Below are 21267 nucleotides of genomic sequence, written 5' to 3' on the forward strand. Positions count from 1 at the left end.
CGTACCCCCACACGGCTCGGCCCTGCCGGGTGGGCCGCAGGGTGTGGGAATCGCTGCCGCAAAGACCTGGCTGCTTGAGAACCCGCCGGCTGCACGGGCTGGCTCTACGTCTGGAGAGCATTGTGCCACTGAAGGCCCTCAGACTCGTTTTTTTGCTAAAAGGAAGGCTTTCGTCAAAAGATTTACCCAGTTGTGTAAGAATGCAACAGTTTCGAAGGATTTTCACAAAGCTGAAGCAGGCATAAAGCGTGGGCGGTAGTGAAATCTGTTTAAAATGTTAAGTACTGCGCATTCAATTTTATCCAAGTCCACCCCCTTCTTTTTATTACACAAAAATCAAGCAATAAAAGTTAGGCAATTTAAGATCTAAGTAATTTAGATCAATCAGTGATGCTTCAGACACTAAATGGAGGAAAAGATGACAGACGGCTGGCCAGAGATTAGAACAATTTAAATGGCACCTCACTTCTTGACTGTTGCCCTCTACATACCTCAAGTAAAGGCACAAAGGAGTACAGGTCACGTGCAGCATATTTAATGCTAAATGCATCTGAACAGCACCACACAATCATGACAAGAAAGTGACATTTCTGATGTCTTGAGTTGAAAAGAGGCCCAGGAACAGAGTTTATGATCATCCTCGACTGGGAGGTGAGTAACCCGCTGGTGGCACTGCTGCTCCCTGCTCACGTGTAATTACCACATGAAAAGCTATTTCCCTATGACCTGAAATATGAAATAAGTATGTCACCGAATGCACTTTTTGGTTAGAGAAATTATTTTTTTACCACTGGGTACAAAGCATTTACAGGGTAGATGCTACTCTGAATGTATTTTTATAATCAGGGAAATGGAATTGATGCCTACTAACATTTTTCTATACAACTTTGCAAAATAACATTGCTTAGCGTAGTATTCAGCAGTTACCCTCAAGGCATTTATTTTTACTTCCTTTCCGAGGGAGAGGTACAGTGGCTGAAACACAAAATTGTCAGCATTTCATCTCGTAGAGAAGCAATCTGTGTAAATGTTGTGATGCTTCATCGCAAATTTGACAGGTGGGAAAGTGAGATGCGCAGCAATCACTCGTGCTCAGTTGGAAATACTTAACAAGTGTGTCTTTGTGGTGTGTCTGAAAGAAATTTAACTGTCAGATTCAGAGGCACCCAGTCCTAAAAAGACGTTTAAGAAACTCGTTGAAGTGTTAATGGAGACTGGATGTATTTACTCTTGAAATTTTCTTTCTTTTCTGAGCACACCCAGCGCTTTGCTCATTATTTCTCTTGCTGTCCATTTCACATTTCACTGTCAGAAGGCAGTGCTCCGAGGAGCTGCTCCAACACTCTCTGGGAGATGAGAATTGGGTCACTGGGTTCCACAGCTGGTGCGAGGAGGAGCCCTGCTGCTCTCTCTGGAGCACTCAGCAGGCCGACGCTGCACGCCGAGTCATGGTGACTGGCACTGGCAGCAGGCACATCCTCCGTGGGCTGCGGGCTGATAACGCTGGAACTTCCCCTCGGCGCTGGCTTTTTGGCCACAGCTCCCCGAGGAGCTGACGCGGGGAAACCAGCCCCTTCTGTGGGGAGCGGAGGCCAGCTGGGGTTGACGCCGTTTTCTTTGTTGCTCTAGAGATGAAAATGATTTAGCTTGCTTTGCCCTCTAGCGGCTGCCTGGACGGCTTCGATGCCAACTCGGTTGCTTTGTTATACATACATAAAATATTAAGAAATATCTGAGATTAAATAAAAATAAACTGAGCAAAGCGATAGGAATTTCCAGACCTTCCCCAGGATACAACAAATACTATTCCCAAATTACTGCAGGAAGGGAATCGTCATTAACAATTTATGCAGGATTTTTTTCCCCCGTGACATCGTAGTCGTGTCAAAAGCACAGCGTGAACTGGGGTGGAAAAATCAGCCCAGATTCTGCCAAGAGCTCCAGTGCTTCTCCAGAGAGCCTGGTGTGCCTGTCGTAGTGGGGCTGCCTGAGGACACAACGCCCAGCTGGCAGCAGCCCCTTCTCTGCTAAGTTTACAGGAAAACGCCCTACATTGGGGTCACCTCCCTGAAAAGCAGCAGCGTTGCCACGGAGGGTGCAGAGCTGGGCTTCTGCTGCCTTTTCTCAAAGCACCTGGGCACCTCCCGAAGCTCACAGTGTTGTTTTTTATTTATTTTCTGTTTTCTTCTTAAGGAGAGGGGTAGTTTTCATTGGTACCGACACCTTCAGCAGGTTGACAAAGCCCTGTGTGGATACCCAAGAGGACAAGTGGCCACTGCTAAGCTGCCGGTGGGCAACCATTCGCCACGGTGGAGGCACAGGGGCCGCGTGGCTGTCGGTCCATGCCCCGGGCATGCCGGTCGCTGTCGTTAGAGGAGTCCTAAAAGGGAAATAGGGCAGAAATAAGGGAGCCTGGCGGCGACTTGCTTCTCGGTGTCACTGCTCTGCTTGGCCATGCGTGCGCAGCAGCTTCCTGACTTCGCACTGCCAACACAGAGCCTCCCGCTGGTGCGCGCCGCGCCGCCGGTTCCCCTTCACCCGGTTCCACTCCCTCGTGTCCCGGCTTTATCACCGGTTCCACCCCGCTGACGCCAATTCCCCGGTATTTCACCGCATGCGCTTGGGGCTGCGAGCAGGGCGCTCGCGGCCCTGCAGGTGCTTCGGGCGGCCGGGGCGGCCCGGCCGTTCCCTGCTCGTTTTATTCCGGTGCCCTTGGGCCGCGCCCGGTGCCGGTGCGGGGAGGACCAGAGCGGGCCCCGGTGGCGCCCTCCTCGCCCCCACCCACGTGGCGCAGCCCCGCGCCTTTGGGGGCGGTCCTCCTGCTCTCCGCCAATCAGAGCGCCCGTTGCCCTTCGCGCGGGCCAATCAGCGCCCGCGGAACGCGCGTTTAAACGCCGTTCCCGGGAGCTTGCCCCAGCTCCGTTTGACACGGAGAGGGCGGGGCTGCGCCAAGACACCCAATCAGAGGGCGCGGCAGCGCTTACTGACAGTGTTCTGAACCAATGGGAAGGCGGCGCAGGGCGCGGCGTCTCCCCGCGGAGCAGTTGGCGGCGGCGGGGGAGCTCCCGGGGAGGGCGGCGGCGGAGCCCGGCCGCGGGGGGCTGCTGAGCGCCGGGCCCGGCCGCGCCGCCGCCGCCATGGCGAAAGGTGCCGGAGCTCTGAGGGGCGAGGCAGCAGGGCCGGGGGTGGCGGCGGGGTCTCCGCGGCGCGGGGCAAGGCGGCGCTCGGGGCTCCCGGCGGCTGCGGGGCGGCCGGGGCGCGGAGGCTCCTCCCGGGAGGTGCCGGCGGGACTCCTCCCCCGCGCGGTGTGCGCAGCTCGCCGGGAAGGGGCTGGGCCGCCGCGGCTCGGCCTGCCGGGAGCAGCGAGCCCTTTAAACATGGCGCAGGCCGCGGCGGGCGGGCGATGACGGCGGCCCGGAGGCAGCGCCGGCCATGGCTCAGCTGCCGCTCTTCTCCTCTCGCTTCTAGGGAAGAACATGCCCAAGGCCAGGGCGGGCGGCGCGGAGGAGGCGAGCCCCGAGAACGCCGAGAGGAAGGGCCCCGGCCGCCCCCGGGCCGGTGGGGTAAGCGCTGCTCGGGCCCCGAGCGGGGCGGGAGGCTCCTGGGGCCTGCCGTGACCCCCGGTTACCCTCACAGGGCGGTAGCGGCCGTGCGGAGCCTCGGCTTCTCAGGAGACGGGCCTGTGGGGTTCCTGGGGTGCATCAGGAATCGGGGGGGGTGAGGGGAGTTGGGCTGTGGCCGTGTCCCTCTATGCCCTGCTGCCAGCTGTCCTGAGAGCGCCGGGTGCTGCTGTCAGCCAGTCAGCAGGCCCCAGGGTGGGTGATATTCTTGACATTTCCTGTGCCCTGTGGTCGTTCTAGAGGCATCTAGCTAGAGGTTGGTAATCCCTTTGCGTTTAAGTCTCCGTGGAAATAACAGTGGGTATTGTATCAAAACCCAGCCTCCCTCAGCAGCTCTTAATGTGCTCTGCTGTGCTGAGAAAATGTTTGCTCTAGGTCTGAAGCCTGGCACAGACAAAGACATGGCAGCCGTGCCTCTGTAGCTGACAGCGCAGCAGGAGGGGAATTGGGAACTGGGGAGGAGGCTGTGCTGAAAAAGTGGCTGTTTAGTGCCTGCTGACAGCAAGCTCAAAGCCAGGAGGCTTCTTTGGCAGGTGAACTGCTGCAGTTGGCTGCTTCTGGCTTTCTCCGGAAATGCCCATATTTTAGGTTCTCACTAAACTCAAAGATTTTCTCAGTGCAGGGTTCACTGCTTGCATTTGTTAAAATGCAGTGCTTTTGTAGCACTTAATCCTTACAGTCAAATGGACTTGCTCCTTCTCAGGTTGTTCTGCTGCAAGCTTAATTCTTACTGAAATTTATTTATGCTCTAAGATTTGAGCCTTTAACTGGCTTTATTTTGAGTATGAATTATGTATGCACTGAGTATGTTACTCATGTCTTAATAACTATTAAAATTATTGTTGGTATTCTATTGCATGCTTTGTTTACTTTACTAGTTTTATGGGACAGCATACACTGGACCATTAGTTTAGTCAAGTGACATCTTTGAGCTATTTTGTTTTTTAACCAATGAGAACCTTTGTATGCTTAAAAAGGAGGCATATTTTTGTTGTTTCATCTGGGTTGCGGTGCCTGTAAGTGCTTTTAGTTGAGTCGAAATATGCCAAGGCAAGCTTGCTCTAGCCAAGCTGCATCTGTTTGCCCAGACACTGAGGCTCACAGCTGCAATCCGTGTGCCCTCTGCACACAGTGCAGTCAGGCCTGGCCAGGTGGCAGAGACCATAAAAGCAAAGGCGGCCCAGCTCCACGGAACTGCTAGGTCTGTGCTCCTCACGGCTGATGTTCTCCGAGCCTGAGCCCACACACAAACCCTGGTCTTTGTGGTGTTTAACCACATCAGAGCCTTCACCATTATCCTCCTGGGACCACGTGTTTTGCCCAGGCTCTTATGTGTTTTTTATGCCGTCAGCAACATCTAGACTTTATTTTGTGTTATAACGGATAAAGAAAAGATAGCATTGTTTATCTCCCAGACCTTACTGAGAGATGTCACTCAAAGTAGGCTGTCCAAAACTGATTCCTGTCCTCAGTGTTGCTCAGTAGAGCATGTAGTTAATGGCAGTGATATTTGACGCTTTAAAAGAGTGTTTGGGCAAGCTCGTACCTCTCTGACTGTGAGAGATATGTCTGAGGCTTGTGCAGTTCTTGCTGTGTTATTTGTACTTCTCTTGGCTTGCCCTCTGAATAGCTTGGTTATTTTTTTAGTACCAGAGTTCACATTCTGAAGCACAGGACGGAAACTGTAGTTATGAATATCCCATCCTACCACATTTCATGTGAGTCTCTTCTTGAACTGAAAGTTTGCATTAGTAAAGTTCTCCAAGCGCTTACCACAGTTATGTTTTCATGTAGTAGAAATAGCAACGGTAGCAAACATGAGGCATTACGGCAATATAACTTACGTTTGCCCAGTCAGCTGTCAGCCTTGTTTTTGCAGCGCGTTGTGGATACCAGCTGGAGGTTCCTGGCACGTCTGTAATGTACTGATTTTTGTGTGGCTCTGTTTTAGGAGAATGTGTTTATTGGTCAATCCAAAATCTGCAGCTACCTGAATCCTAGCAAAACTCCTGGTGCTCGCCCCCCACTTCAAGAAGAAAACTCGGTCATGTATCACGAGGTGAAATGTCAGGGCAAAACACTAAATGAAACCAACAGAAAAGGAGATGGTAAGCTTGATATTTGGATTATTGGCTTTACGAGACATTCTTTCCTCCTCCCTCCCTAGTTTCAGAACCTCAGGAGGCCAGGCAGCTCCCTGCTCTGGTCGCTTTCCCAGTCCTACAGCTCTTATCAGCAAACAGAGACTCTATAGGGGTGATGGTGTCCTTATCCTTTTCAAAACTTAGGTCCTGGATTTACGGGGCATTGATGGAAAAACAGATCAGCTGGTTTCTGTTTAAAGGTGTGGTTGTTAACTGTGGTAATCTGTCAAAATGTTCTGATGCAAACACTTGTAGCAAGTAGGTGTTTTAAGCCCCATTTAGCACAGGTTTTCTGGGACCTGAGAGCTTTAGCTCCCAAGTTTTAACAAGAAGGTGAAGATGGCTTTAGCCTGTTCTGCAGAGGAATTGTGGCCTTTCAGCTGTGCTTCATTTCTCTACTGAGATTGAAGCATCTGTTTTGTCATGTGGGGCTTCAACATGGTAATTTGCCTTATATAAAAACTTTATTAAGTCTTAAGGCATGCTTATTTACCTCTAAATCAGTGAGCTGAGCAGGAGGATGTGGTCAGCTCAAGGTATGATGCGCTCAGCAAAGAAAATGGAATGGGCGTGGATTAGGCTTTTTCTTGTGTCTGACCTTTGGATTCCTGAGTGGTATTGACTGCTTTGTACCAGCCTGCGAGGCTATTGATCACAGCAGTGCAGGATCCAGAGACCTGTGCTCCTTCAGTGCAGGGTGCTGATTCATCAGTAGCAACATGATGGCTTAGAATGCCAAAGGCACCGACTGGCAAACTGAGCACTTGGCTCAAATACCGCACTGAAGGTGCTACGGGTTCAGGTCAGGTTTGCTGCTCAGTTTTCCGATCATGACAAGGTACTCAGGCTCTGTTTTATCTTTTTCTCTGTTCATGCCTCCCTCTGTACTGCATGTATTGTAGCAATGAGCGCTCAAGAGTCTAGTAAGTGTCTGGGTTCTAGCACAAAGAGATTGTATCATTCATTCCCTTTTTCTCCTGTTTGACAGAACTAGAAACTTGGACTAGAAACCATTGGAATTCATTTAAAAGCAATCTGGTATAGATGATCTTGAGTTCAGAGCCTTACTTTATTTTCCTGTCACCAGAAAAAAAGAATGGTAGCAATATAATTGAAGGTGCTATGAAACCAGACGACCAGAAAGAAAAAGAAAGTGGGTGCAATACTCCGGTACCCTCTTCTGATCAAAACCAAGAAACTGCAGAAACTGAGAAGACTCCCCTGCCTTCCGATGGTGCTGATGAGGCCAATGCAAAGCCAGCTCAGAAAAAGATGGTTAAAACAAAACGCGGACCAAGGAGAAAGTGAGTGGCTTCTGAATTGTAAAAGCTCTTCTGCTTTATGTCCTTTTGTACTGGGAGGCTTGATCTACATTTTATGCTCAGGGGAGATATAGTCAGACTTGTCATTAATGTTTCTCTTGTTTGTTTAAGCACATGGCTATGTTGGAGGGAATAAATTTTAAATATGACTTTTCCTCAAGAATAGCATGTTTGAAAATATAAAATAGCACTCAAAGTACGCATCTTCATGCAGATGACCTCTTCCTGCAAGCAGGGTTTGTGTATTTTAACTCAAGTGAAATACTTGCTGATCACCTCTAGAAAATGAAATTAACGAACCATTAAGACCTACTTTTCTGTGGACAAATGGGAGTGTATCTTGCCAGAAACAGGATATTGGATTAATTGCAGATGGTGGCTTTCTGGCTGAGCTGGAACCCTTTCTCATGTTATTGCAGTGATGTAACCTAATATTAATGAATTCTTTGCCAAACAGTTTATCTAAATTTTAGAGACCCTTCTGGAAAGGGCAATAGGGTTTCAGAGTTGTTTCAGTTGATTTCCAGTGGTATCTCATTCATGTGGATAAAGGACTAGTAGAGGATGTAGCTCATGGCTTGGGAGGAAAAGCAGTGATGAGAAACATTGATTCATCTTGATCAACTTTCACCATACCAAGCTGAAAGCAAAAACTTTTTTACAGGTCCTTGTTCTAGAGGTGTAACTTCAGAAATAGTCTGATATGTGTGATCCTTATTTTTCTTATTCTTTAGAACGCAAGGAAGAACCCCAAATCGAAAAGTGACAGATTATTACCCAGTTAGAAGAAGTTCCAGGAAGAGCAAATCTGAATTGGAGGTAGTGCTTCTTGTTAAAATCACATTGCTTATAATGTTGCCATTTAATTGAGTGTTTGAGAAAGCATATAACTATCAGTGTTTCCACTATGTGGAAATGTTAATGTTAGCCAGTTCACTGGAAGTATTGTTAAAAACACTTCTAAAGTACAGAGATGTTGATCCATTTCTTTTAACATAGAATCTAGATGATGATACGTCTTTGGGGCGGGAGGGTAGAAGTCTCTACAATTTTAGGAGGATGGGATGGTTTGGAAAAATGAGTGTCACTGTCTAATTGTTTACTCTTAGCTCTGGTACAAACTACAAAATCTGAAAGAATAACGTGGCCGTGTGTTTTGTCTTGTTTCTTCCCCAGACTGAGGAAAGGAGGAAAATAGATGAACTAATTACAAGCGGGAAAGAGGAAGGAATGAAGGTAATTGCAGTGTCAACCCGAGTAGCTGGGCAGTCTGTTGCTCTTAATCTGTTTAAAGAGAAAGTTGCAGAACTCAGAACTGTTCCAGTTCCTTGGTAGAAAGATGAAAGTGGAGCACACTGTCTACCCCTTTTGAATGGGTAATACTTGACTCTGAAGAACATATTCTTCCAAAAATGGGGTTAGATATATCCTCTTAACTGTAATACGTACAAAAGGTAATACCCATATACCCACTGAATGGTTACAAATTCTCTTATCCTGTGTACAGCTAGTTGCTGTGGGTTCTTCATTATGGCACTGAAGCTAATTGATTCTACTGGTTCTCTTCCCAGTGGCAGCAAATGTTAGTTATTGGCACCAGCTGCTTACTGTTTGGGTTACTCTGACCACCCCTTCTAGAGTTTAAAGCAGAAGTAGCTCCTGGAAGTGCAAGAGAGCTGTGAACCTCCCCCTCCCCCCCCTGCAGTTAACACTGGATCTTCTAGGATGGTGATTGGATAACTTTCTTGGAGTGGGAGAGTTGCCCAGGTTAGGCTGGGGGCAGAATAATAAAATACACGAGTGACAAATGTGACTTCTGTGATTGATCTTTCTGTACCTCTGACATTTCTTCCTGTGCCTGCTGATGGTGCCCTTGAAATGGAAAAGCTTAGTCCCTCAGTAGGTAGTTTAAAAGGGAAAAATTGATAACTTCTGTGTATGTAATTTATTTAAAGTAATTCTTAGTTCCTTTTTATCAAAATCCATGGTAACTCGTAGGTTGCATCTTGAACTCATCCTGATTCTTCCATGATGTCATGCATTGTGCTTCCCCAGCTCTGTCTGCAACACATTAAAAACTGCTACGGCATGGTGTTTGTGACAAATGTGACGCACGCTCATTTCCTAGTAAATGGCATATTTGCAGTCATGTAAATACTTTGTAATTTCCCAGCTGATTTTCTTTTCAACTCAACAGATTGATTACATTGATGGCAAAGGGAGAGGCGTAATTGCTACTAAACATTTTAATCGAGGAGAATTTGTAGTGGAATATCATGGGGATCTCATAGAGATCACTGATGCTAAAAAGCGGGAAGCCATGTATGCTCAAGATCCATCCACAGGCTGCTATATGTACTATTTTCAGTACCTCAGCAAAACGTACTGGTAAGCTTCTTTGGACTTAAGTGTAGTAGTTGAGCAGTAGAAACTTTGGTTTTTCTTGTGTTGTTTTCATCCAATTTTTATTGGGAGCCATGAATTAGGGAATTTTCTTGGAGCACTGTTTCACAGTCCAAGAGCCTCCTGTACCTCAAGGCTAAAAGGAATGGCAGATGACTCAAAGCTGCCTTCTCTGAAGCACAGCACAAGCTATGTGGAAAGCTGTATCTGCTTGGATGAGGTTTACAGCTTTGCCATGGATTTCTGCCTCAACTCACTGTTCTGTAAAATTGTTTACTTCTCCTGAGTTGTAATGACTTCTTTGAAAAGCAGTACGGACAGACCCTGTAAGAGAAACACCTCCTTCAGCCGTACTTGACTGGGTCTTTCTTTCTCTAGTACCTGGCAACAACCTCATGTGCGTGCTTTATCACTCTGCTGTTTTATTTGCCCCTAACTCCAATTCTTCTAAAGCAAATGTTCTACCTTCTTTCTTCCTTGGCCGATGTTACTATAGACTGGAGTGTGGGTTAGTTAACCTGTCTGTTAATTACCTTGAAGAGCTCTGTATTCTGAGTATCTGCCTTGCAGTCTAGATGTCATAGCAATATCTGCCGTTGTAATTCTTAGAGCACTGAGGCACTAGAGCTTTAAGATGTGTCTCTGGAAGCTGGACACGTAGCCTTTGGGCATTATCTTCTCTGTGAGTAGAGGCTTTTTCATTTTTCATTTGCTTACTCTGTGGGGAGTATTTAGCTTTGACACAGTTTTCTTGAGGGAGATTTTGTGAAGGTATAAAGCCTTTCTGGTGTTGTCCTGCATTTGGGTTGTGCTATTCCTTGGAAACAATAGAGAGCTGCTTAGAAACAGGCAACTTGAGAACGTAGTCTGAAGCATTCATTTCTCTGGTAACTTACAAGTCTTCCATAATTACTTTGGTTAACCTACATAGTTCTTACATACTGTTTAAACATATGAATATTCCGTGATGATATTTTTCCTTCATTTTTTCTGAGCCTTGTGTGAATTCCTAAGTCTTTATCTGTCTTGCACTTTGGTTTTTGTCCCCTGACATGACTTGTGCATGACATGGAGCAATCCTGCACTCTGTTCTTGTTCTTTCAGTGTTGATGCTACAAAAGAAACTAATCGTCTGGGAAGACTGATTAATCACAGCAAATGTGGCAATTGTCAAACAAAGCTCCATGACATTGATGGTGTGCCTCATCTCATACTGATAGCTTCCAGAGACATTAAAGCAGGTGAAGAACTGTTGTACGACTATGGAGACAGAAGCAAAGCTTCCATTGCAGCACATCCATGGCTGAAACACTAACTCTTCATCTTTGGGTGTGATTTTGTGTGTGGGTTTCTATTTTTTTGGACTGAGCACGCTCTACAAGGAGTCAGTGGATTTTTATTTTATTTTCTCCTGCCCTCATTTCCCTCAGCTTTCTTAGTGGACTGCTTATGGTGTTCTGAGCTCCTTGAAAACTACCTTTTTGCTTTGCAGTTTTTAAATTCCTATTCCAGATCTCCAGGCAGGCTTGAGTAATTGACATTAGATTGCCAAAACTTTTATATTGTAAAAGGAAACCCTCCCTAAAAACTGAACACTTTTTCATAGTGACCCGTGCCACCTGAGCATGCGAAGACCTGCACAGATTGAAACGTAATCATTTGGGTTGTGCTTCTACTTTTGCAATGAAATCTCATGCTCCGTTTTGTGGGGTGATGAACTTGGCATTAGCTTTATGACAGCAGATGTACTTTCGTATGCTGACTCTTACATCCAATGGCTTGTCTACTTGTCAGACTTGTTTACATCCCAGTGCTGACAGGATTTTTTTTGAGATGGATGTTATTGTTTCTATCATTCTCAAATCTGTGTTAGGGATCTAAGTCTCTTCCAGTGCGGTGTCTCTGGCAATGAAGTTTAAATGCACTTGTGCGGAGGGAAATGGATGGTCAAATTGGCTGCTTTCATCAGAGAAATGACTCCAAGCCAAATGTGGATGGATTTTGATAGACTGGGTTGATACTGATTACAAATGTGGAGCTGTAACTTCACAGTGAGAATCAATGCTTGACATTACTTATTTTCTAAATTTGAGATGGTACCTTTTTATAGTTGACGGCTGATTCTTGGAGGTGTCTCCTAGAGGGTTTTAAAGAAGCAAAAGAAGCTCTCTCCAAAAATTTTTTATTGCCTTTCTATGCTAACTAGCCACATCAGAAGCTATTTATTTACTGTGAATGCTTGAAATAGAGCATAGTGGTTCCAAAAATAGGAGTCATCTTCATATGCAGCTTCAAACTGTAATGATGGAGTTCATGCAATGAAGAAAGTAGATTCCTTATTGCCTGGTCCTGTAGGTCTGTCCAGCACGGTCTGGTCCCACTGTCTTAAATGGGAGCTGAGCGTTTGGCATCTTACAGATGTTTGTAACACGACTGTTGGAGAACCAAATGGGTGGTATAGGCGGGCAATATACAATGCAGGTCCTTTATGTTAAAGATTAATTCTTACCGGTTGGAATTTTTGCCAAGGCAGGCTTGGCATGTGTGTAGATGAAGATGGCTGTGAGCCATCAGCCACGCTTGCTGCTGGAAGATGTCGGCAAGGGGTCTGTGGCTCTGTTAATGTCTTCTATTCCTCAAGTCTTGAAGGCTGCAGCTGCTCCAGCTAATGCCCTCTAGGACAATCTTACATGCTTGCCTATGTGATAGGTTAGACAGCAACAACATCGTGGTTGTATGCTCCAGCAGCAAGAGAGGTGGCTTAGTGATGTATTTTTTAAATTAAAAACTTGAAGACAATGTCTCTGTAAAATAAAGAATATATTTATTATTGATGAAGTGGCTGCTATAGTACCTGTCTCCATTGCAGATCGTTAGCATTTTGAAGGAAAGCTGTGAAAATCATTAGCCATTAAATGCTTAATGTTATTTACCATTTAACACTAGGCAAGCTCAGCAGAGAAAGCCTTTGTATTTTCACAATTTCTGAAGGATTAACTGGAGACCTGTTACCTTACATGTACTGAGTTACAAGTAAGCTTCTTTGGCTGACTTGTTCTAGTTGGCAGTGATTTCTCTCCGGTCTCAGTAACAGAGACGCTACAGCAGTGTACAGTACCCTGTTCTAGTAGAGTGCTTCCCTGAAGTCAAAATTGGAATCAAATGCTTCTTTATTTGTTCTTTATTTAAACATTTGCTTGTTCTATATCAGGTTAAATAGCTTAAAACCTCTGTTCTTCAGCATCACTTCCGTAAATGAGAAAGGGAGAATCTCTCCCTGTTTTACATAAAAAGGAAAATGTCTTCTCTGAAATGCTTAACTGGTAATCAAGTAGCACTGCATCGGAAGATGGTAATAAAGCTGATATTGCACTGAGAATGTATCTTTTACTTTTCTAGGAGCTATATATACAAGTGTATGTATATATGTGTGCATATATATGTTTGTGTGTATATATTTCAAAATAATTTTCACAAGAACACACAGTTCTGATTTTATCCTTGTGCCTTATAGGAAGGATTCGCCTTCTAAATAAGGTTTAAAGCACTTAGCAGGGAAAGACGTCCTTGGGTTGGGAGTTAAACGTCTCTCATAAGGCTTGTTCCTCTTTACCGGAGGCAGCAAGGTTGCTTTAGCAGGGCTTTAACCTGCCCTAGCCAAGGAATTTGCTTCCATTCTGAGAGAAGTTGGGCAGTTCACTTGATACCAGACTGGATGGATGCAGCTGTGATGGTGCCGGAAAAGAATAGCCCCAAAAGGTTGGGGTGCTCTTCTGTCCCCTATAACTGGTGAACCCCTGCTTCTAGTTTTCAATAAAGAACATCTTCAGTAGCAACTTGAATAATTGCTGCATTCATTGTCTCCTTCAACTAGCAGTAAAGAAGGGCTATGTTACAGTCTTCTGTACCTCCTTGGCAAGCTGGTACTCTTACACTCATCTGTTTAATTTCTGTACTTAATGAAACAACTTCAGATAAAGATTTGATAGCATAATTACTGTGGGTTTGGGCATAATCCCCAACACCTCCCCCCATACCCGCCCACCCCCCAAGGATCCTGGAAAATACATCTTTGGATGAATCACCCAGGAATTTGCATTTCAGAACACGTTTACATCTTTTCAGGTCAGATATGTGTCCTGGCTGTTGCCAAGGCCTTACAGTTTTTTTTTTTTTGTTTGTTTGTTTTCCTTTAACTATAAACCCTTGAAAGAAGGTACAGCAACTTCTTCCCTGCTACCATGCTCTAGAAAATTTCAGACAGGAGCAAGGCTTATCGGTATTTTGAAGATGACAAAGTTATCTCATAATTTCAATGCATTGGCTGTGTTAACTGTAAACTAACCTACCTCGGTCAACCATCTTTGTCACCTTGCTAATTAATGTACAGTTGCCAATAAATTCTGAGCCTGCAGTCCTGCCTTCTGCAGAGCCACGTTTGCATTGTGTGTCTGAGCAGATATGCAAGGTGCCCTACATTTTTCATGCTGCTAGCATATGAGAGGGAATCAAAGGACTTCAGAACCTGCTTTTATTTCTGAAGAGTGTAAGATCATAGTTGGGTTCCTGTCACTTCTCTTTTTATGTCTGTTCAGAGACTACTGCTCTTGAAATTCTGCTTTTTCTAAATGTGGAATCTAATTGGTATTTTTCAAGCTTTTTCTACTCTTCTGTTTGCCCTATATCGTTCTGCTAGTGATAAGTGTCATTACTTAGGCTAATACACAGCTCATATCAGCTAACTGCAAACTGGAGCTTATGAAAAAAACACAACTGTCTGCCACATAAGGCCTTCAGCTGTCAACTGAAATGTCTGGTGCATCTGTTCCAGTTTGAGTTTGTCTGTGCCTCTGAAATGTTACCAGTTCTTGATGTGTGCGAAGCACAATGTGGCTGCTTTTCCCTTGCTGTGCTGTTCTCTGTCTTTAGTCTTAACCCTAAAGGGTTGCTCCTGCGTGTGCCCCTCTAATGCAAAGAAGGGCAGAACAAAAGCAACAGGGGACTTTTCTTCAAGCAGTTTAGAAATTGCTTTCCATATAACATCAGTGAGAAGTACAATTGGAATGGGTGCTTCTTTCCCAGCACTTTGCTATGAAGATGTGTGAATGGCATATATCCTTTACAAATAAAATCTAAATCTCATAAAATCATTTTGGGCTGAGCATTTTGATAGGCAGACCAGATAAATGTGTGGCCACAGGCTCTTTTATTAAGAATAAAAAAAAACACTCATATAAACGTTTATTCTTTCCAGATGGGTAATGTCTGGCAGGAATCCAACAATGCAAAAAGTGTCAAACAGTTTCTAAAAAATTAAGGTAAAATCTTCTGTGAAAAAATATACAACAGAATTCTTAGGAGATTATTCTTTACAGTAAGAGTGATGTTTTATTTTCCAATCCTTGACTCCGAACTCCTTCAGAGGCTTTCAGCAGTGCCATTTCTGAACATAAGTGGTTAAAAGTTCTCAAGTATGTTCATTTTCCATGTTTAAAAGAGAACCTGCAAAAGAAAAAAGTACAAATGGAAAAGCAGGATCATACGGTGCGACTGCTGTGTCCTGCTATTTTGGGGGACTTTTAAGGACAAGGCTTGAGCATGTGGGTACTGCGTACAGCTGTGTACATACAATGTAAACAAACCTCCAGGGACAGCTAGCATGAGCTTTCATGTGCTAACAGGGCCCAACTCACACACATTTGTTCTGAAATGCTGATTCTTTATAGAAAAAAGTGATACCCTGCTTGCCAGGGTGGAGCTTGCTTTCCTGTAAAGTACTTTTTCCACAGGAAATTATTTCCCTATCAAGTTTTAATTTTATAGAAAGGAGAGAACAATGTCCAGCTAACTAGGCCAAAGTTCAGATTTCATCCCTGGATTCACTAAGTGTGAGGCATGTCCTTGTCCCATGTTCTGCCAAAAAAGGTGAAAAAAACAAACAAAAACCAACACAAACTTACAGACGCTTGGTGATTTTCTTCTCTTCTTTGTCCTTGCTGGTTCTTGGGCTGCTGCCATGGGATTTTTTTTCCACTTCTTGAGTTTGGTCCTTTGTCTGTGAGATGACCCCACTGGCAAGAGAAGTGGATTTTTTTTTGTGGTTTTGTGCATAGCATGGTATAGCATTGCTGTCCACATTTAGTCCTTCAGTGGGCAGCCTGGGACATGGGTGAGGGGGTGTTCCCAGGACAGGCGCGGCAGCCTGGCCCACTCCTTTTAATGAATTATTCATATTTTCCTTGAATAACTACTGCATTGTAATTTTGCTTAGGCTATGCTGTGATGAGGACACTAAAAAAAAAGTAATGAGCTGACTTTTCAATGAAGGAAAAATGACAAACCATAACACGAGTGAAAGGGAAGTGTAGTTACATACTGGATTTGTATGAGTCCAAAGACAAAAACAAGATGCAGACACAAATAGTGATGTTCTGCTTGGATGGATCCATTGTACCTTCAGCGCAGCCATAGAGGCTCAGGCCACACAACTGGGAACAGAAGGGAGATTCCCAGCTTTCCCTGCAAGGTAGGTGAGTGTTCCTCTTTCCATCCTATAGAGCAGAAAAGACAGGCTTTGCCTGAGCTGTAGATTTTGTCAGGCTGCTTTCGTGCTGTTATACTTTACAAGGTTGTAATCACACATTCTTCAGCTTCACCAGCTTTTCCTGCTTGCAATCAGGCTAAATTTTTACCAATTGCATATTACATTGTATTTTTGCAGCATGCTAACTTACTACTCTGAGCTGACCTCTCTTATCTCAAGAACTGAGTGGATCAAAGTTTGTTACTGCAGTAGCTGAAGGCTGGAAGTAGCTAAGCAGCACTGCTTTTTGGCCATCGAAAACACATACACAAGACATTTTAGAATACATGTTCAGATTTATCCTCTTCCCCTGCAGTTTTATGTGAACGCTTAAAGGGAAGGTGGTTTTTGACTTAACCTGTAACACTGCATGAAGAGAAAACCACATGGCCGCTTTTTGGTTCATGTAGTGCTTTGATGCATTTTCTAGGTACAATGCACCGTGACATTCACTCAAATATGTAAAACATTCATACTGTTAATTTTTAACTTGCCATGTAGAAAGCTGTATAACACAGCTGGGAAATCAAAGGCAAGAAGCTATTCCAATGGTTGCACTGCAAAGGTAGTCAGCTGGGAGGGGGAAGTTGGTGCCTCACTGTTATGTGAGAACTGCTGCTGTGCAGTTTGTAAACTGACTTTTTGGATTTAACTTTAACTTCTTTGCTTAACTTGATTCTTACAGACAAGGCAAAGGGCAGGCTTAGCAAATCTAAGAGATTGTTGCTGAGATAAGTCAACTGAAATCTTATGTGCTCAGACATCTTGTGTCTAGATTAAAAAGTAATTTCTTGCCCCAAAGAGCTTATAGTACAGCCAGATGATGAGGGGCATGGGTGGGTGGGGAGAACAGCCTTGTAGGTGAAACAATTTGTAGCGCCAAGAGAAAGACCCTTCCTACATCCCATCCGTTGGAGCACACTGATTCTCCTAGGCTGTTCCCTTCTAGAAAGGCAGAGATCCTTCTCTGAAAGAACCTGTTTTGCATCGTTTAAGTGTTTTACACAAATCCCTGTTGGTACTCTTTAAAAATAAAATCTTCTCAGTGATAATGAAAGAACTTAAGAGTCTGCTGCCTACATTAATGCTACACTCACTCTGGGGACAAAGGAACAGTAGGTAAGCTAGCATACCCCCATTTGTACCCAAGAGGCACGTTGGAGGAGGAAGGAAATTTTGACTAAAGTGAGATGGAAATCCCCATGATCTTCTGGTATGTGGCTTCAGACGAGAACAACACGTGTGCAACTGCTGTGACTATATAGGTTAATTTGTGTGCATGAGAATCCAGCTTGTGCGTGGAGTTGCAGTATGTAGACTTTCAGTGGGACAACCACCAGAGCAGGCTGCTAACTGTACAGACTAAGAGAGAATTTAGTTTTAAAACTATATTGCATAGGTACTTCATTGTTCCCCCATATTTCTTCGCTCATTTGTAGGCTCTTAGGAGCACAGATGTCTCTCACATATTTTAACAGTGCCCAGCCTAAATTAGATGCTCAAACCTGCAATACTTTGATCTGATAAGCTCCCCAGACAATGTTGTTAGTTCTTTGCATGATATATGTACCTTTTATAGCACTGTAGCTCCTCTTGCACCACTAGAAGCTGAGCTTTCAGCTGGTTACGCTCCTGCAGGACTTCTCGCAGCTCTTGTAACGTGAACCGAGGGCGATTTGGATCCGTGAGGTCTATTACCATTTTGTCTGGTCCAAGGTTGAGCTGTAAAATAAAGGGGTGAACGTGATCTTGTAACCTGTCATAAACTGGGCATTCCTAAAGTAAAATCTCGGACTTTTGTAAATCATAGTAACTCTTAGTATCTGTTTTTCACAATCCTGATTTTTTTTAGGCAGTTACTGTTTTTCTTATTCTCTGTCTTCCCTAACAAAGTAAGGGGCCTACCTGTGAGGCTCCGACCACATCTAAAAACAGCTTGTTCCAAAGAGTTTGCGATCTCATTTGCCAGGAAGCTGAAAATGAAAGCAAGCTTTTCTGGTGGTGAGAGAGGCTGAGAAACCTATGATCACACCGAAACACTGTAGCGGAGAGACTTCTGTTTTCCTAAGGCCTTTTTCTTAACGTCTTTTTTTTTTTTTTTTTGTCATCTTCATCAGCTTTCCTTGTGCAGAGTACCAAAGCTTTATTGTATGATAAACGGCAAAGTGTCTGTATGGGACAGACTGGTGCTGAGAGCTGTACAACTGTGGATCCACGCTCTGAAAACCTGCAGCTGTGTGCCTGAACTGCTGCGAGCACTACATGTAAATCTACAGCGAGGGATCGTGGCCCCTCCGAGACCCCTTGGGCTGCGACAACAGCTTGCAGACGGTGACAAAGGTACCCTCCAACCCCTCTGGCGTGAGCCTGGGTTTCGTGACAGACATGTGGCAGCTCCCAGGGCCTGTCCCGGGGGCAGGGACCCCCGCAGCTCCCTGGCAGCCCCCCGACCCTCTCTGGGGGTCCCGCACCCACCTGCGGGGCGCTGCCCGGGGCTCCCTCTCCCCTCAGCGCCTCCACCTCCATCCTCAGGCGGTCCCGCTCCAGCCTCAGCCTCTCCTCGGCCAGGCTGCCGCCGCTCACCAACGCTTCCAGCATCTCCAGCACCCTGACGATGCTGAACTGCAGCCGGGCCGCGGCGGCTGACGCCCGGGGACCGGCGCTGAGCTGCAGCAGGTCCCGGCCCACCACCGAGGAGATGTCGTACACGTCCTCAGCCGTTAGCTGGAAGGGGCTCTTCTCCAGCGCGCTCTCTGCGCCGCCGCCTTCATCCTCCTCCTCCTCTTCCTCATCTTCTTCCTCCACCTCCTGCCGGCCGTGCTGCATGCCCTCCGCTGCCTCCCTTCCCCGGGGCGGGCCGGCCGGGCTTAGCACCCCCCCCTCAGCCGCCCTCCTTCCTCCTCCTCCCCGCGGGGGTTTCCATGGCGGAGCCCGCTCCTCGCCCTGCCCCTTCCCCTCAGCGCTCGCCTCAGCCCGGGGGCGGGCTCGGGGGAGGCGGCCGCTGCTCCTCGCCTCCTCCTCCTCCTCCTCCTCCCGCCTGTAGGGCCGCGCCGTGAGGAGAGGTGAGGGGGAAGGGAAAAGGGTTTGGGGCCGGGGGGAGCCCCTCAGGACGGGGGGCGCCGGCTCGAAGAGCCCCGGGGCCCTCAGCGCCCGCCCGGCCTCAGGCGGCGGCAGCGCCGGCCGCAGGCTCCGGGAGCTGCGAGAGGGCCCCGCCGGGCCCCGGAGCTGGCTTCGGAGGTTTTATTTTTATTTATTTTCTGAGGATTGTTGTGTTCTGGGAAGAGTTTTTCAGCGTAATGCAGTAGGAGGTGGCCGGCACCGCCCCGTGAAGGGTTTCACAGCGTTTTATAGATGTTTGTGCTCACGCCAGCTGCTTGCTGCTGTGGAGGCAGAACGCTGCTGCTGGGCCTCAGCACCTACCTGCAAGAGTGTAGGTAACACTGTGGTGTCCTGCTGAAAAATCAGGATCTAACAACAGTGACATGACCATTTTGTCACACTTTTGGGGTTTCTTGGGTGAAAAATGCTGTACAGCAGTGCTAAAAGTGCTTCTCGCACCACCTGATTTTGTTTATAAAACATCAGCAGTGACCTGTGTGTGTAACGCTTATTTATTTATTTTTTCCACCAGACAATGAATGACTGGGCCCCCATAGCAAAGGAATATGACCCCCTCAAAGCAGGGAGCATCGATGGCACGGACGAAGAGCCCCATGACCGTGCCATCTGGAGGGCTATGCTGGCACGTTACGTACCCAACAAGGGAGTTACGGGAGATCCTCACCTCACCCTGTTTGTGGCAAGGCTCAATCTTCAGACAACAGAAGAGAAGTTAAAGGAGGTCTTTTCCCGGTATGGAGACATCAGAAAGATCCGTCTGGTTCGAGACTTGGTCACAGGCTTTTCCAAGGGTTATGCGTTTATTGAGTACAAAGAGGAACGTGCTCTGTTGAAGGCCCACAGAGATGCCAACAGGTTGGTTATTGACCAACATGAGATCTTTGTTGATTTTGAACTGGAAAGAACTCTCAAAGGATGGATTCCTCGGAGGCTTGGAGGTGGGTTTGGAGGCAAAAAAGAATCTGGGCAGCTACGGTTCGGAGGACGGGACAGACCTTTCCGAAAGCCCATCAATTTGCCAAATGTGAAAAATGATTTCTATGGAGAAGGCTCAGCAGAGAAAAGAAACTTTTCTCGAGAGGGATCAAGGGACTGGAGAACAAGGGACCGAGACCATGAAAGGAGCAGAGAAAAGAGATGGCCAGAAAGGGAGCGGTCATGGGCTTGGGGTGACAGTGAGAGAGAGAGGGACTCCAAAGATGAGAGGAGCAGAGGAAGAGATAGGAAAGACAGAGATAGGAAAGACAGAGAGAGAGACCGGAGCAGAGAGAGAGAGACCAAGAAGCAAAGAGATGATGATAAGCATCGATAGCTGGCAGCACCACGTCTTACAGGAACAATGGGAAGTTTGGGTATGGTGACTATTCTTATCATCCCCTAGAATATTGTGAGCCAAGTCCTGCTGCCCTTAGTGCTGCCTGGGACCTGCCTCTGCTGTCCTGGTAAATGAACTGGTGTGGAGGAGGTGATGCGGCAGGTTTGGCTCCCTGCAGTCTCTGGATAAAGAGAGTCTGCTGCACCTTCTGGAGGACACGGACATGATTCAATTGCAGATATCACCGTCAGCTTGGGGCTGTGAGCTGCGTTCCCTGAACCATCAGCGGTCGTGTTACTGTCTTGTGCGTATGACTTTGACCTGCTAGCAGCTCTGTGTAGTTTGGTTCCTAGTGCAGTTACAATACCTTTTGTTGAATTGTTCTTCGGAGAAATTAAATTCTTCTATTAATATTTTGAAGTGGTGAATACTGTAAGAAATGCACTACATGTACTGGCACCCCACTGAAATTGAGTACACACCTCATTTGATACTCAGCTTGCTGCTTGGATGAGTGTTCGTGAGAGAGCTCCATATTTAATTCTTTGTGTGTCAGATGTTCACACTCGTGAGACAGGTGCCCTTTATGAAGTCACTTGTGAAGGAATAGAAATGAAACAATAGCAACAAACAAAGCTTTTGAAAAATGTGGCCCAAACCAGAAGCTGAAGGGAAGAGACTTTATTTTCTTGAAGACACTGGGACAGGTGAGATCTTAGTAATACTCCATCCTTAACTAGTTCTGTAAAGTATGAGAGGC

General features: G+C 46.2%; 3 protein-coding genes across 6 annotated transcripts; 2 read left to right on the forward strand and 1 right to left on the reverse strand.

Moving 5' to 3' along the window:
• Positions 1-321: 321 nt before the first annotated feature.
• KMT5A (lysine methyltransferase 5A) lies at positions 322-13331 on the forward strand. 2 transcript variants are annotated; one of them, XM_032198784.1, is made up of 8 exons: positions 322-651; positions 3469-3563; positions 5572-5728; positions 6852-7068; positions 7821-7905; positions 8263-8322; positions 9284-9474; positions 10594-13331. In XM_032198784.1, the coding sequence occupies exons 2-8, from the start codon at positions 3477-3479 to the stop codon at positions 10802-10804; spliced, it is 1008 nt and encodes a 335-aa protein (XP_032054675.1). In that variant the 5' UTR covers positions 322-651; positions 3469-3476; the 3' UTR covers positions 10805-13331. The 2 variants fall into 2 exon arrangements, with proteins under 2 accessions (XP_032054675.1, XP_032054674.1); XM_032198783.1 differs by lacking the exon at positions 322-651 and adding an exon at positions 3123-3147.
• Positions 13332-13674: 343 nt separating this feature from the next.
• RILPL2 (Rab interacting lysosomal protein like 2) lies at positions 13675-18963 on the reverse strand. The gene is made up of 4 exons (XM_032198788.1): positions 18548-18963; positions 17643-17794; positions 15450-15560; positions 13675-14991 (listed from the first exon to the last, which is right to left on the reverse strand). Exons 1-4 carry the CDS (start codon positions 18896-18898, stop codon positions 14967-14969), a joined length of 639 nt encoding a protein of 212 aa, XP_032054679.1. The 5' UTR covers positions 18899-18963; the 3' UTR covers positions 13675-14966.
• Positions 18194-20927, forward strand: SNRNP35 (small nuclear ribonucleoprotein U11/U12 subunit 35). Of its 3 annotated transcripts, none has more exons than XM_032198786.1 (2): positions 18194-18412; positions 19704-20927. In XM_032198786.1, exon 2 carries the CDS (start codon positions 19707-19709, stop codon positions 20502-20504), a length of 798 nt encoding a protein of 265 aa, XP_032054677.1. In that variant the 5' UTR covers positions 18194-18412; positions 19704-19706; the 3' UTR covers positions 20505-20927. The 3 variants fall into 3 exon arrangements, with proteins under 3 accessions (XP_032054677.1, XP_032054676.1, XP_032054678.1); XM_032198785.1 differs by lacking the exon at positions 18194-18412 and adding an exon at positions 18965-19134; XM_032198787.1 differs by lacking the exon at positions 18194-18412 and adding an exon at positions 19483-19502.
• The last annotated feature ends 340 nt before the right edge of the window (positions 20928-21267 follow it).

This window comes from Aythya fuligula, chromosome 17 (assembly GCF_009819795.1).
Source record: "Aythya fuligula isolate bAytFul2 chromosome 17, bAytFul2.pri, whole genome shotgun sequence".
Classification (NCBI taxonomy): domain Eukaryota; kingdom Metazoa; phylum Chordata; class Aves; order Anseriformes; family Anatidae; genus Aythya; species Aythya fuligula.